Raw genomic sequence first — 13296 nt, 5'->3', positions numbered from 1 at the left:
CGGACATACGGTCAAAATTTCAACCCAGGAAACTGGGTTTGGTTGAGATGGCAGTGATTTGAAATTTTTTCCGTGTTGTGTGGGAGTTTTGTACATGAGAACAAAGAAAATACATGTACCCCACAAGTATACATGTGAGGGTGAGTGTGTAAATGCCTTCAATCGTGGACCTATAACAATAGGGGGCAATAGGGTCAGAACAGTTGGGGGGGGGAACCAGTGGCCCCAAAGAGCCAAGTTGTTATGGGGTCAAGGAATGGGTTGGCTCACCTGCTCGTCGTATCGCCACTCCTGGTTTCCCCGCTTCCCGTGGCATTTCAGCATGACGATGTCCTGGAATTTGGTGTTGCTCGAGGCGTCCAGGCAGAGATCGTCGTGTTTCAGCTCGTTCTGCCTCGTCAGTGCAAAAATCTGCAGGAGTGATGGAAAAACCCTGAGGTAAAGCACGATGTATGTCTATGACAGCACTGGCAGTGACCGCGAGGTCACATATTCCGCCGCAGTCAAATTCTATGTTCAACCTCGTGGCGATTTACAGTGAACCTGAGAGGTTTTTGGCTTGTCCACCTGACAGCTCTGAGCTGCTGAAAAGAATGTTAATGCTGGCTTTATATTATTCTCAGATTTCCATCCAGCACTTCACAATTCTTAACTGATGTGGAGGCTCGGACTTCAACCAACACCCGGAGCGGTTGGGTAAAGGAAACTTCAACCTCTAGAAGACCGCCTATCGACAGGCTGTCTTACCTGATTGCCACCTTGGCTGTGGCAGGAGAAAAAGCCGACTTTCTCGTTCTCCTTGCGCCCCATGTTGTCCAGACACTTCTTGGTCTCTATGTGCTTGATCTGAAAAGGGTTAAAGTTCAGCGGGTGGGTCAAAAGAAGTCCAAGAAAAATGCATTTGGGAAGACAGCAACCACTTTACTAATGCTTGAATGGAATTTTGGCAGGTATCATCTACTGGTAGACTGCTATATAAAAATCGTCAGTTAAATCCAAAAAACATATACATGTAGTACGCAGATATTTTCCTTTTTTTAAAATCAATCGCAAGGACAATTCCCCTGGTGACAGATGGAATCAGGCATGGTGAAATCATCCACACAATGTACATCTGCCTGCACCAGAGTTCAGAAATGTATTGAAAGCACAGATTAAACTTCAGTTTTTGCAAAAAGGCCATGACATGTTGGCACAAAGATTTAAAAGACACATAATCGACAGCCCATCATTTATTTGGGCGGTTTTAATTCAATAGTTTTTTCTTTTTTAAATAGCTTGCTGAGAGGCATCTTTAAACTCCTAATTACAATGATTTTTGGAAAACAAAAGGGTACATTCATCTTTTGTTTTTACCAGTTCATGATTTCAGGGCATCACGCTCCACATGAAGGTCAGTTCACACTTGAAGCAAACAAAATGTGAAGCAAATTGGACCTCATGAAACAACGGCAGCAGAATTTGCTTCAGTCAAAATGTATTCAACTTTTGTGAGCGAGAATGTTTGACCTGATGTCACAATTTGGCATTCGTGTTTGCTTTTTTGGGCCAAGTATGAACCCGTCTTTAACTGTGGCCACACAGAGCCAAATGCTTCAACACCACGAGGGCCGCATTTGGGCAGAGTAGGAGAAGACATCTCACCTCCCCAATGACTTGCTGGTCCAGCCTGAACTGGGACTCTGGGTAGATGTTATCCAGATACCACTCAAAACTTTTACACTCCAGTTTTTTCCGCAGTTCTTTCCGTAATGAAACATCTCCATAGTCTGTTTTCTTCACACCTACCAACAAATAAAATAAATAAATAAAAAAATCTAGTCACTCTCGTATACACAGATCTTGAAATGCACATTTTGCAAGTGGCCTCCTCTACAAATATCTGACCAGAAGTCACAAAAACATATTTTTAGGTACGCCAACAACAATGTACATGTACAGAGAAGGGGCGCTAGTATGAAAGAAAAACAAACCTTTTGGGCGACTGTTATTCTAAAAGAACCCTTTTTCCCACATCAACATCTTCATTTCAGGTCAAAGTTTTCAGCAGAAACATTCTTTGTAAACTGAATTATATGTATGACCTTGGCATAGGGTTCCAACAGTTGGAAATAAGATACACGTTTCCATACACGTACTAGTATTAATGCACGCTGACATTTTATAACTGACAGCAACAACATTTCAAGGAATGCACATGCATTTCAAGTTTTGAGGCTACAGAATTAAACACTCATGTAAAATCCTGCAGCATTGCAGATAAAGTGATCTGTTCAGTCTTTTATATGTATACCTGCCAGTTCATTACGAGAGACATGAAATAAGGTTTTTGAGGCTTTAATAGATGTAGGAAAGCTTTTTTAAAACATCACTATGAATTTTCACCTGTTTTGAGGCAGTAAAATGGAGAAACTTTGACATATAGGTTTTAAAGCTCATAAATATTTCCATATATGTGAACCAAATCATTATGTCATCCGAGACAGAACAGTAGTGTCTCCATCACACTTCTCTACACTTTCTTGAAGCTGTACACAGCAACTTAGGCAAAAGTTTCTTCAAAACTTTGTCGGTGGGTAATTTTGAGACCAGTTCGGAGGTGGTTTTTCTTATGCTCGTCTGAGAAGGAGCGCCTTGTCTAAAAAGTATTGATGACAGGATTTGCTAAGAATGGAAAGACTACCACTTTCTTATAAATCCATTTCAATGAAGTATTCAAATGTAGTTTGTATCACTTTATTTTAACAAATAGTAATAACGTGCATGAAAACACATTGAGCTGAATATTCACCCCATGTTTCCCTTAAAATTTCTAGTATCAAACTGTTAATTCCTCATACATGTGCATGTACCCATCCGGAGAGACTCAAACAATCCTCGATAAAATACGAGTAATGTAGTCCAGGGGCCAATTTCATGGAGCTGCTTAAGCACAAAATTTGCTTAAGCGTGAAGAAGGCTTGCTTGACAAATCAGGTTACCAGCCAAAACTCCATGTGATGTATATTGTTTTGGAATGTTTTTCACCTGTCACTTGGTTAGCATGACAATCATAGATTTTGATCTGGTAACCTTTGTTTTTAAGCAAAGGTTTTTGGCGCTTAAGCAAATTTTGTGCTTGAGCAGCTCTATGAAATTGGCCCCCATGTCTAAAGTAGCTTTCAATTTTGGAGCAATAAGCACCTTTTATGGAATCATGAGTTCAAGGAAACAATCTGCTCATCAAATCATGCAGGTGTGCAATGGTCGAAAAGGGAGAAATGTTTTTCGCAACACCACATACATGTATCTCTTTCTTAAATTACAGGATGTTAACATGTTATCTGATGAACAGGCATAACAGTTCTTGAAAACGTACAGATGAATTGAGCACACCGTTACTCTAATTACTCAATCTGAACTACTTGTACGTGTAATTTGAGTGTTTCAATTCAATAGTTCCCGAAATGTAAAGCTTTTGGCACAATTGTCACAGATGTATGACTAATCCATGAAATTAAAGATTTTTGGCATTGGAATTGGCACAAGGAGGATTTACAAAGGAGTACTTCTAAATGACCAAAAGAGTTTCAATTTGGTCAGGCTTCCACCCATCACATACCGGTACATTGTACATTGCAACAGGGGGATGCCAGGGAGATGATTCAATGACTCGTTCACCATGCACACATCGCATTCGCGAACTTCTCATTTTAAGGTTCGGTACATGCGTAACTCACATACTCATTAACCCTATAACCCCCAGGGCCTACCGGTATGTTAAAAATCAAGTTCAAATTGGATTTAGGACTGTTATGGTTGAAGAGATCGTTTTGCACGGTGCCACTGCAAACCTTTTTCCAGTACTTAATAAATATATGGAAATGCACTTGTACGGTATGAGCACTGGGCACCCACGCACAGCTTTGGATGTCTCCTGTAATAATACCAGTCAACTTCTGCTGTATTGCAAACAGAGATGATCAACTGTGTGTTTGTGAAGTCTCTCTCATATATTACGGGGAGCTATCAAAACAGAGAACAAGCGATCTGTCACTTTTAAAACTGGACGTGTGAACCTAGAGTAAAAGTCCTCCCGTTATAGGCTTGTCCTTTTCATAAAGTCCCACTCAATCACTCACAATTCCCACTCAATCTTCTCCCCCCCTCCCTTGGATGAAAAGCCTTTTGCTGTTACGAGTGGTGCCTGAGAATCACACACCTCCTTGAGCTCTTCGCTCGAGATGAGGTCAGGCCAGCCCTCTCACAGCTGCGTCCACGATGTTAGCGACAGCTCTACCACTTCGGTCAATATCGCAGTCAGTGTCAAAATATTCCAATCCCTCCCGTGTGGCTCGATACTTTATAAAACTGTAACTTGTCTGCACTGGGTTTGTCTCTTGGGCAGCTGCACTCAATAAAATGACCCAGAAACCTCATTTGTGCATTTCACTGCCTATACTCCTGAGCTTAAAGGATAAAAGAATTTAATTGTACTATGGCCTATCTGTCCTCTTACATGTATATGTATCATTACTTACAAATAGCGCTGTTTCAAATTATTGCGTTATACATGCAATACATGAGGTTTATAAATGTAGATTGACCTCATGTGATGATAATATCATCAGCAAACGAGTCACGTGACATCAAAGGTGCACTGCTTTAAGCCCTATATCTCCTGGAGTACACATCCCATCGATTTCAAACTTTTCAGATATCATGAAAAAGAAGTGTTCTAGACGAAAATTTACCTGATGTAATGATGACATCAAATAAGGAGTCAAATTACATTTTATTTAAAACAAGTTATTTCCTGTAGTGCATGCCTGATTGGGTCGAAACCTTGCCTCAAATGGTCATTATCAGGTTTGTGCAGTAGATTGGTTGTTCAAACTAACAAAAGAATGCGAAAGAACCCTCTATTCTGTTAGCCAACAGGCAGATGACCTCTAGTCTCGTTTTGTTTCGCATCTTCTTTTTCTTTAACCCTAACTCCCTAGGGTGTGTGCAAAATCATATTAAAATTGGAGGATTCAGGACTGTTAGGGTTAAAGAAAATTCAGCGCCTAGGTTTACGTACATGTACTGGTACATGTACATGCATGCAATTATTGATAACAGATGAAAAAAAAAACCCAGTACCCTATGTACGCATATACATGTACGTGTATATATGCACACACATTGTGCCGTGCAAGTGTAATGCAGTACACAATGAAACTTGTATTAATATACATACATGTGTACACAGGCCACACTATAGAAGTACATATACTAGTCCTTCAACACTACCCTCTGTGGGTACAGATGCGTGAGAATCTTTCAAGACCAACTGCATTACCTGGTGATATTCTGTAGTAAAAGTTTTTATAATCATCCATCCAGACCTCCGCCAGCCGCTGGTTGTTGCGATTGATGATTTTACCCGTACCCCCGGGGAAAGTGTAAGGTGTGGACTTGCGGAAGACGTGGCCCACATGAGAACATGTGACTATCTCCAGTGTTCCTCCGCACATCCATATCTGTTGAACCAGGTCATGCATGAGCGTTAACTCAGATAAAATCGGTGCCGTCAACTCCTAAAATGACAGCAAATACGTGGAACCTGCCAAATGTAAAAGTTCCAAGATGGAACCTTAAATTAAACTGTTTACAACGGCAAGATAAATCACCCTCTACAACCAACCAACTCAAGAATTAGCTTCCACTTAAGTGTGCATTGTGAAGTGTGCAATATGCGGGAATCTTTGGTTGCTAAAATTTGGTATTATCATCAAACTGTGTCTAGAAAATTGCTTCATATGTTCACACCGGGAGCTTGGAAAGTCATAAACATCCAGGTGTGTCTACAATACTGCATGCAACATACATGTACATGTCCCTGTATACAGTAGATGTCTGTGGTCTGTGGTGACCTTACAGCAGTCTTAGCAAACTACAATTATTAAATCACTCTATATGTAAGTGACAAGTCGGCCATCACCTCCTAAAGTGAATAACTATAACAACATACAGGTACTTCAAAAAGTCCTGAACTGAGGGCCGTCAGCCCGACAATAACTACAAGTACATGTAGCTTTGCTGACAAAACCCCTTTGTGCTTAGTCGGAGAGATGCAGTATGTTCAGAGAATCATCTTGCTTATGGACACAAATCATTGCAGTTAGTCGTTTTCTCTCAGCAATTTTCTTTTGTAAACGACTGAAAGGTACGCGCCAGTTACCAAACATGTCACCCTGGATGTACAAGTGTTTCTTTTCTACCACATACGTGTACAAAAAAAAATCAGTATAAAAAATACCGTTATAGAGTGGTCAGAGGCCACGAATAACGTCACATTACCCTCCCTACAATATAAAGTTCCCGCCTAGAATGAGAGGAACCCCCCCCAAAAAGGCCTCCCATTCCACACAAAAAAAATAAACCAGGGACAAAGTTGCAAATACTGATGCTGCATTCAGAGACGTCGAGCCTCTTAGAAGTTGAGCTGTTCTGACATGCCGCATCCATGACTTCCAAGTCCAGCACGCAACGGCGCCTCAGGCAAGTAACAACAAATAACAACCGCTGAGCGAGGAAATCTCTTGCCATAACAATGCGGCATCCATTTGTGGCATTGTTCAAGGTTTCCCTTGAAAGAAGAAAAGAAAGAGAGATCTCAACTGCTCACTCTGAATGAAATCTCAAGGTTCTCTCCTCCCCAGACATCCATCCCAGCATCGTACGTGCCGATCTCCTCAAAGTACCCTTTACTGATGGAAAACAGACCGCCAGCCATTGTCGGTGACCTGTACAATACAGAACCAAAGGTAGAATAAATCCTGTTATTATTCTCTCTAATCCCTAGGCCAAAATTAAGTTCTTAGCTGGAAAAAAAAGATTCCCTCATAAACTCAACTCCAAAGGTTTTCTCACAGACAATGCCACATAAATTTGCAGGCAAGCAAAAGAACAAAACAATATTTTTTACAGTATTTCAGAGCTTGTAGTGCCACAGTGTACTCGCAGATATTATTCTTGCACACACATGTATGCATCCACGAGTCACCATCATTCGTGCACTAAGCACTTTGACCAAAATTTGTTCTTACATGTAAATAAACTAAATTTCTAATGGCTCAGTGGTTGAAAGTTTGACTAAAAATCCTACAAGTAACAATATTATGAAGAACATCGGATGTCACCGAAGAAGCGGGAATAACGCCGTCTGCAAACGAGTCAGATCGGCTGTAGTAAAACTTACATCACCAAAATTTGTGCACGTACGTCGCAAACGTCACTTTATGGGGTATTGGAGATACCCTACTTCTAAAAATCTGCCATTTAGTGTCTCTTGAATAAGGAATTATTTTTTGTATTAAATGCTTTGATGCAGTGATGCAGTTTGAGGAAAATCAACCATATAGCTTGATTTTCCATAACTGTCTCTTTTTTGTTCACCTACATGTACATGTAGGTCTTAACTTTTGTCGATTCCGTTTCAAGTTACAGTTCAGCATGAATTTTTGTTTTTTCAAATATGTAAGTCATTAGCATAATTAATGTGAGTAACTGATCTGGATATTATGACAAAACCCGTACAGTGCTGCTTAATCCGTGCCCATCGTCGGCAAGGGAAATCTCAAAATATAAGGTGTGCAATGCTTTTTATAACGGCCTCAGTAATTGGCAAATTTGACCAAGTCATCATCAGTGCCTGCGTCCGACATCCAACACCGATCGTGAGCAAACAGCGATCATTTATCGATTTTCTAGACAATTTCAATCAGTTCATTTTTGCTTTTAGTCTGTGAAGTAAAACATTATGCTCTGCACACATTTTTCCCAAATTCTTACTGGAAAAGCTTTTAATTCACACATACATGCAGCTGCAGAAAGAAATGCACCAAAGTGACGATCCATCATCGACAGTGAATTAACGTTGGTTCATTCAAGAGTTTCACAAGGAGAAAGTTGGATGCTCGAATATTTGCATGCAGGAATTTAGGGTACTCCATGAACATGTACATAAACATGTAAAGTGTACAATGTGCGTACATGTACGCAGCCATGTTTTGGGCTACTTTCCTCCTGGCTGTACTGTTCCATGGCCGGCACCAAACTGAGAGGACAACCTTTGTTTAGTGGCATCCGAACCCGACTATGGGTACTTTGGTGAGCCCCCACTGACAAATTTATCCCAATATAGTGGGCCTTGCCATACTAGACAGGGCTGAAAACTGGTGACGAATTCACTTGAAAATTTTCGACCCCACGCCAACCCTGCGCATCAACCGTGAGATTGACTGCAAATTTAATTCTGGGTTGAACTCAACCCTCTTCTGGACCAGGGTTGAGAGTTTTCAGCCCAGGTTGGAAATTGTTCATGCTTGTTGAACTCACCCCTATCTGCTCACTTTGCGTGAAATAAGTGTGAAACAATGCTGAAGTGAGCGCGGGGTTAAAAAATCAGATTTTCAACCCAGGGCAGTCATGGGTTCACCCAGGATAGAGTTCAACCTGGATTGAAAGCCTGTAGTGTGCAATTAATGCCTATTAACGCAATTAACAACTACCGTTAACATTAAAACAGATGAGTGGGCCCCATAAACACCCTTAATATATACTGGTACGTGTGACTGCATTTTGTTTGCATCTCCTTTTTTGAGGATATGGGCCCGAGTACATTTTGGTTTTTCTCAGAGGGGGCTCAACCCACTGCCCCATTCAAATGAAATCTTGTTATTTTACACAATGCAAAATGATTCACTCTTCACGAATGGAGAATTAGTTCCAATCAAAACCTTGTGCTTCATCATACACATGTAAATCTACTACCAGTAAATGCATTAGGATTCATGTGCCTTCAGGAAGCATAACGTAAGGAACCCAGTCATCTTTATTGCTGATTACTGCACTGTCTACAGATCTATCTCTGCTTCCCACAGATCACGACACACACACATAACACTGAATATTACATTGACCCAGTTCTGTCCCCCAACAGCAAATTTTTCATTTAACCACCTGCATGGTCTATGCCGAGTGCGTACGCATGTGCATGTACATGTGAACATGAGTTACTGTGATTTTCATGCAAAGAATACTAAGCAGCTTTGTGACTGGAAATGAACAAGAATGAACAGAAATACATGTACTAGTACTTACATGTTAACCCTAACAGTCCTCAATCCTCCAACAGGTGAAGGATTGAGGACTGTTAGGGTTAATACTGTTTACATGTATATACTCGGTTCTTTGCTTTTGTTTAGGGCTTTTCCAAAGAATATATATGTACGTATGTAATTGTAGACAAGGCATTTCTTGTCCAGATTTTTAATTTTTTTTCCATGTTCTTCTCTCCCTCAAACCGAAAGGCACTGTGCATAGTTTTCTACAGGGAATATTGTTTACTTTAGAAGCATGCATTTTCAGCCAAAGAGCATAGTTGTGTTTAGTTTTGGTTTGGTTTGCTACAAATTACAATCCGCATTAAGCAGGTAGGAAAATCTGGTAGGAAAATCTCACTTTTTCCACTCCTTGTACACTTTGTGGATTGATTCTACTTCACCTGCAGGCCTTTTCATGTCTCTATGCTTGCTATGCAAACGGTACATGTACATGTACTGTGTATACATCATATACAGTACATGTACACGTACATTGTACATGTACATTCACTCTGCACTCCACAGAATATACCAAATCGGAAAATACAAATGGCATGGCAATAAACAATGGCCTTCTGAGTGGATAGCCAGGAACCAAACCATCTCCCCAGGGTGACTGTAAGCTTGCAGGATTCTGCCTAAGAAATATGCTGAATGGAAGGAAATTTATGAGCAAATGCAAGGACAATGCACAGTTTGATTGGATCAAGAGTTTTTCCCACAAACAAAATGAAGAACTTTAACAACAGCACTGTCAGGGGCAATCGTCCTGCAATGTAATTTCTATACTGGTTAGAGTCTTCACAGATGTAACATTTTAAGATTGCTTCGATCTTAAGGAACATTAAAGAGTAGATATTAATGTTAAATAACACCTCATCCACAGATTCTGTATCTTAATTGGCCGAAAATGTGTCATGTGACGCTTGTTAGTTTTACTATTTTTATACCACCGCTTCAAAAAGACTATACCATGCAGCCTCGTTCTGAAAAAGAACTATATACCTGTATCAACCAATGAAATATATCCGTAGCAAAGAAGGCATAGGCATGTACCTGCATTTCGGTTCATAGCGAACAACATTGGTTAATGATTGTATTTAAACGTTGCTGTTCCGCTTGGAGTTCTTCAATTAAATTTGATGAATGTAAATTCCAGTTTGATTTTTAGCTTAAATTCTGCAGAATCTGTGGGGGGGTGTTATAAAACAAATATTGACTGCTTTATCTCACGGTACAGTAAAACTAGCCTCCCGAGGTGATCCATGGAGCATTCTATTTTCCCGAGACAAATAGGATGCTCCATGGATCACCTCGGGAGGCTAGTTTTACTATACCACTCGAAGCAGTCAATATTTGTATAATATGTTCCTGCATAAATAACCGGCTGGGTGTGAATCATCAAAACAGTATGTGTAGACGACTGGTATGCACAAAGTGTGCCAAGAACAATAAAGGTAGTTCTTGAGAAATATTACGTACACTGTACAGTGTCTGTGGCCCCCCCCCCACATGTATGCTGAAATTAAGATTGACTCAACCGAGGCGAAAGTCATTTCTGCAATGCACAGGTGCATACAGGTATGGTACCAGTACAGTTCGGGGTTTTCAGTGGCACCGTCCAAATGTACATGCACACTGCTAGGCTAAGCATTCATGATTTGGGAGGCAACTTGTGGAGAGGGAAGACTTCAGCTTGCTGATTACCAGTTACATGTATTTAGAACTCGTCTGGAGACTGCTCCCTAGGTTTAATTAAGTAAAGCCAGTCGTTTTGACACAAGAACTGTACTCTGGCCTGATTTTGCACTCTGTAGTAAGACAAAAAATATTCAATTTGAAATAGTGAATTGGGATGCCACAGTTAGTCGAAATTACATGTAGCTGACCGCTGATTTAAATTCTCATGGTGGGCTGGTTAAGCTTGGAAAACTATAAATCAATGTTACTTGTTTATGCATAGATAATAATAAAGGATTCTTTTCTGAGCGCTGTACATGTACAGTAGCTTGGACCTGTGGTTCAACCATTTGCAAAATCAATGAGGCCCTTAACCCTTCACAAGAAGCAACTGAAGCATGCTACTGCTTGATTGCCCACATTATTGGATGCCAGTTGATTGGCTGATCTCTGCCCTGCATGAGTGGACTTGAAAAGAGACTAGCCAAGCCTCCATGATTACCTGCTGGCCTCCAGAGTCCCTACAGGATTCCGGCCTTAACTTTCCTTTGGGGGGGGGCTGGGGGTAACCTCCAGGCATGACACAGAATGACAGATAACATCTAGATTTGCCCCCATCATGCATCGATTAAATTATGCAAAACCAACGCGGGCAAGACGGCGTGGGGGAAAAGAAAAAAAAACAGGGCTGCCACCCTGATAAATTATTGAATAAAATCTGGACGCGGAAATCAATAACCCCAGAATAGTAAGGTCGCTGTTGCCGTGGTGATGCATCCTGCCTGTCCCAAGGTAAAAGGGAGCCCCGTCAGGCTGAAATAACATGAACAGAGGTCCTCAAGGCAAAGTGAGGAGGAGGGCCTTGGATACGACTGACTGGAAGAACTGGCTTCGACTCATCCGCCCAATCCCCTCTGTGTCCCCCAGGTCCGAGCAGAACTTTGCAGGGTAGAATCAATGCAATTACATGTACTCCGCCGAGTGGGGAAAAAAACAAGAAGAATAGAATTGCGCTGTCATTTTTGACAGCCTGTATTAAACCTACATATAACAGCCCATACTTAAAGCATGGAAGGTTTGCGGTAACACTGTGGAAACTTATCTTTTTTTTGTGACTTGTGTGGTTCTAAGAAAATACAGCAGTTTTAAACAGGTACATATGTACATGGGCTTCCTTACATACACGTACATGCAGGTACTATACATGCAGATGTACACGATTTTCTCAGTTCAATACGATTTGCCACACACAAACTCTATAGGATCTGAGTTAATGAACTCTTCAAACTCCACCGCACATGAATGGTAGGGTACCCAATTTATTCATTCAGAACATACGAGTACGTTAAAAACAACACTCAGATGCAGTAAACATCAAAGTGTATTTTTTTTGGCGTTCTTAAAAGAAACTTAGAATTAGCTGAACAGTTTTATGATGATTTGCAAACATTTACAAGTCACATACATGTACCAGTATACCGGAATGTTTACATGTACACTGTACATGTACATCTCCACGGTCTCTGACTAAAAAAAATGTTATCATTTCTCTAAAGCTAGTCTTTTACGCATCAGTACACTCATCTTTCTACATCTTACATACAGGAGTAACAGCAAATTTGATGTCATGTTTCCAGTAAAATTCGCATACTGGATCTGCCTTACCAGTACACAACAACTTGTTAGCAGCGGCATGTACATGTACAGACCGCCCATCACAAATATCATTGATTTAAAAACTGGGAGAAACACCACTGTCTTAATTCACAGTGAGTACAGTATATGTGCATGTATAACGCAGGCACTGAAACATACATGTACATGTACCGCACAAGTACAGGTGTACTGCCAATCAAAGTCCAGCATCAAATAGGATTACATGTAGCCAAGGTACATGTATCTCCAATCCCACATCCACCTTATCTTTCCATCCATATCCGACTCCACCCCTCCATCATCCTATCCATCTCTTACTCCATCCCTCCCAATCATGTACATTTGTACATGTACATGAACTTAATGTACAAACCTTAACTTGAAAGATAATTTTGTCCTTGTAACTAAATTGTGCACATACTGTAACGTGCGTACATTTGTAGGCCAAAAGTTCCAAAGGAGTTTCATGCACCTGCCTTAACCGACATTTCTCGTACGGTACAGATTGGGACAGATCTCTCGGGCTTCGTTATTTCCCTTTTGAAATTTTCCTTCCCTCACCCAACTCGCACAGGCTGCAGCAACTTACTCTTGCACCTTGAAGGCGATATTGCTGGAGGCTGCAATCAGGTGGGAATGGTTTTCACGCTCTGAATACGTACCTTGACCGCCTTCTGCACCAGTGCATCTGTCGAGTTTCAGACAAGGCACTGTTTATACCTTTACAGGTGTATACATGTACATGAACAAAATGTATGCACCAGTGCATTTTGCGCATTTACATGTATGTGGTAATTGGAAAGGGCCTGTTGGACATGTACCATATTGG

The 13296-nt window shown here is 40.8% G+C and overlaps 1 protein-coding gene across 3 annotated transcripts in view; it reads right to left on the bottom strand.

Moving 5' to 3' along the window:
- LOC110985545 (polypeptide N-acetylgalactosaminyltransferase 1-like) overlaps positions 1 to 13296 on the bottom strand; it is a 66382-nt gene that overhangs the window by 4513 nt on the left and 48573 nt on the right. For all 3 annotated transcript variants that reach the window (XM_022246632.2, XM_022246633.2, XM_087148289.1), the window contains exons 7-11: positions 6653 to 6770; positions 5324 to 5504; positions 1645 to 1784; positions 748 to 846; positions 271 to 411 (exon numbers count right to left, since the gene is read on the bottom strand). In XM_022246632.2, the coding sequence (XP_022102324.1) occupies positions 271 to 411; positions 748 to 846; positions 1645 to 1784; positions 5324 to 5504; positions 6653 to 6770 (679 nt within the window). The remainder of the gene's footprint in view (positions 1 to 270; positions 412 to 747; positions 847 to 1644; positions 1785 to 5323; positions 5505 to 6652; positions 6771 to 13296) is intronic.

The sequence above is a fragment of the Acanthaster planci genome, linkage group LG17, assembly GCF_054643075.1.
Source record: "Acanthaster planci isolate LZ-2023a linkage group LG17, COTS_SCS, whole genome shotgun sequence".
NCBI lineage: Eukaryota > Metazoa > Echinodermata > Asteroidea > Valvatida > Acanthasteridae > Acanthaster > Acanthaster planci.
Note: the sequence above shows the minus strand (reverse complement) of the source record. Positions and strands in the feature narration are given on the sequence as shown.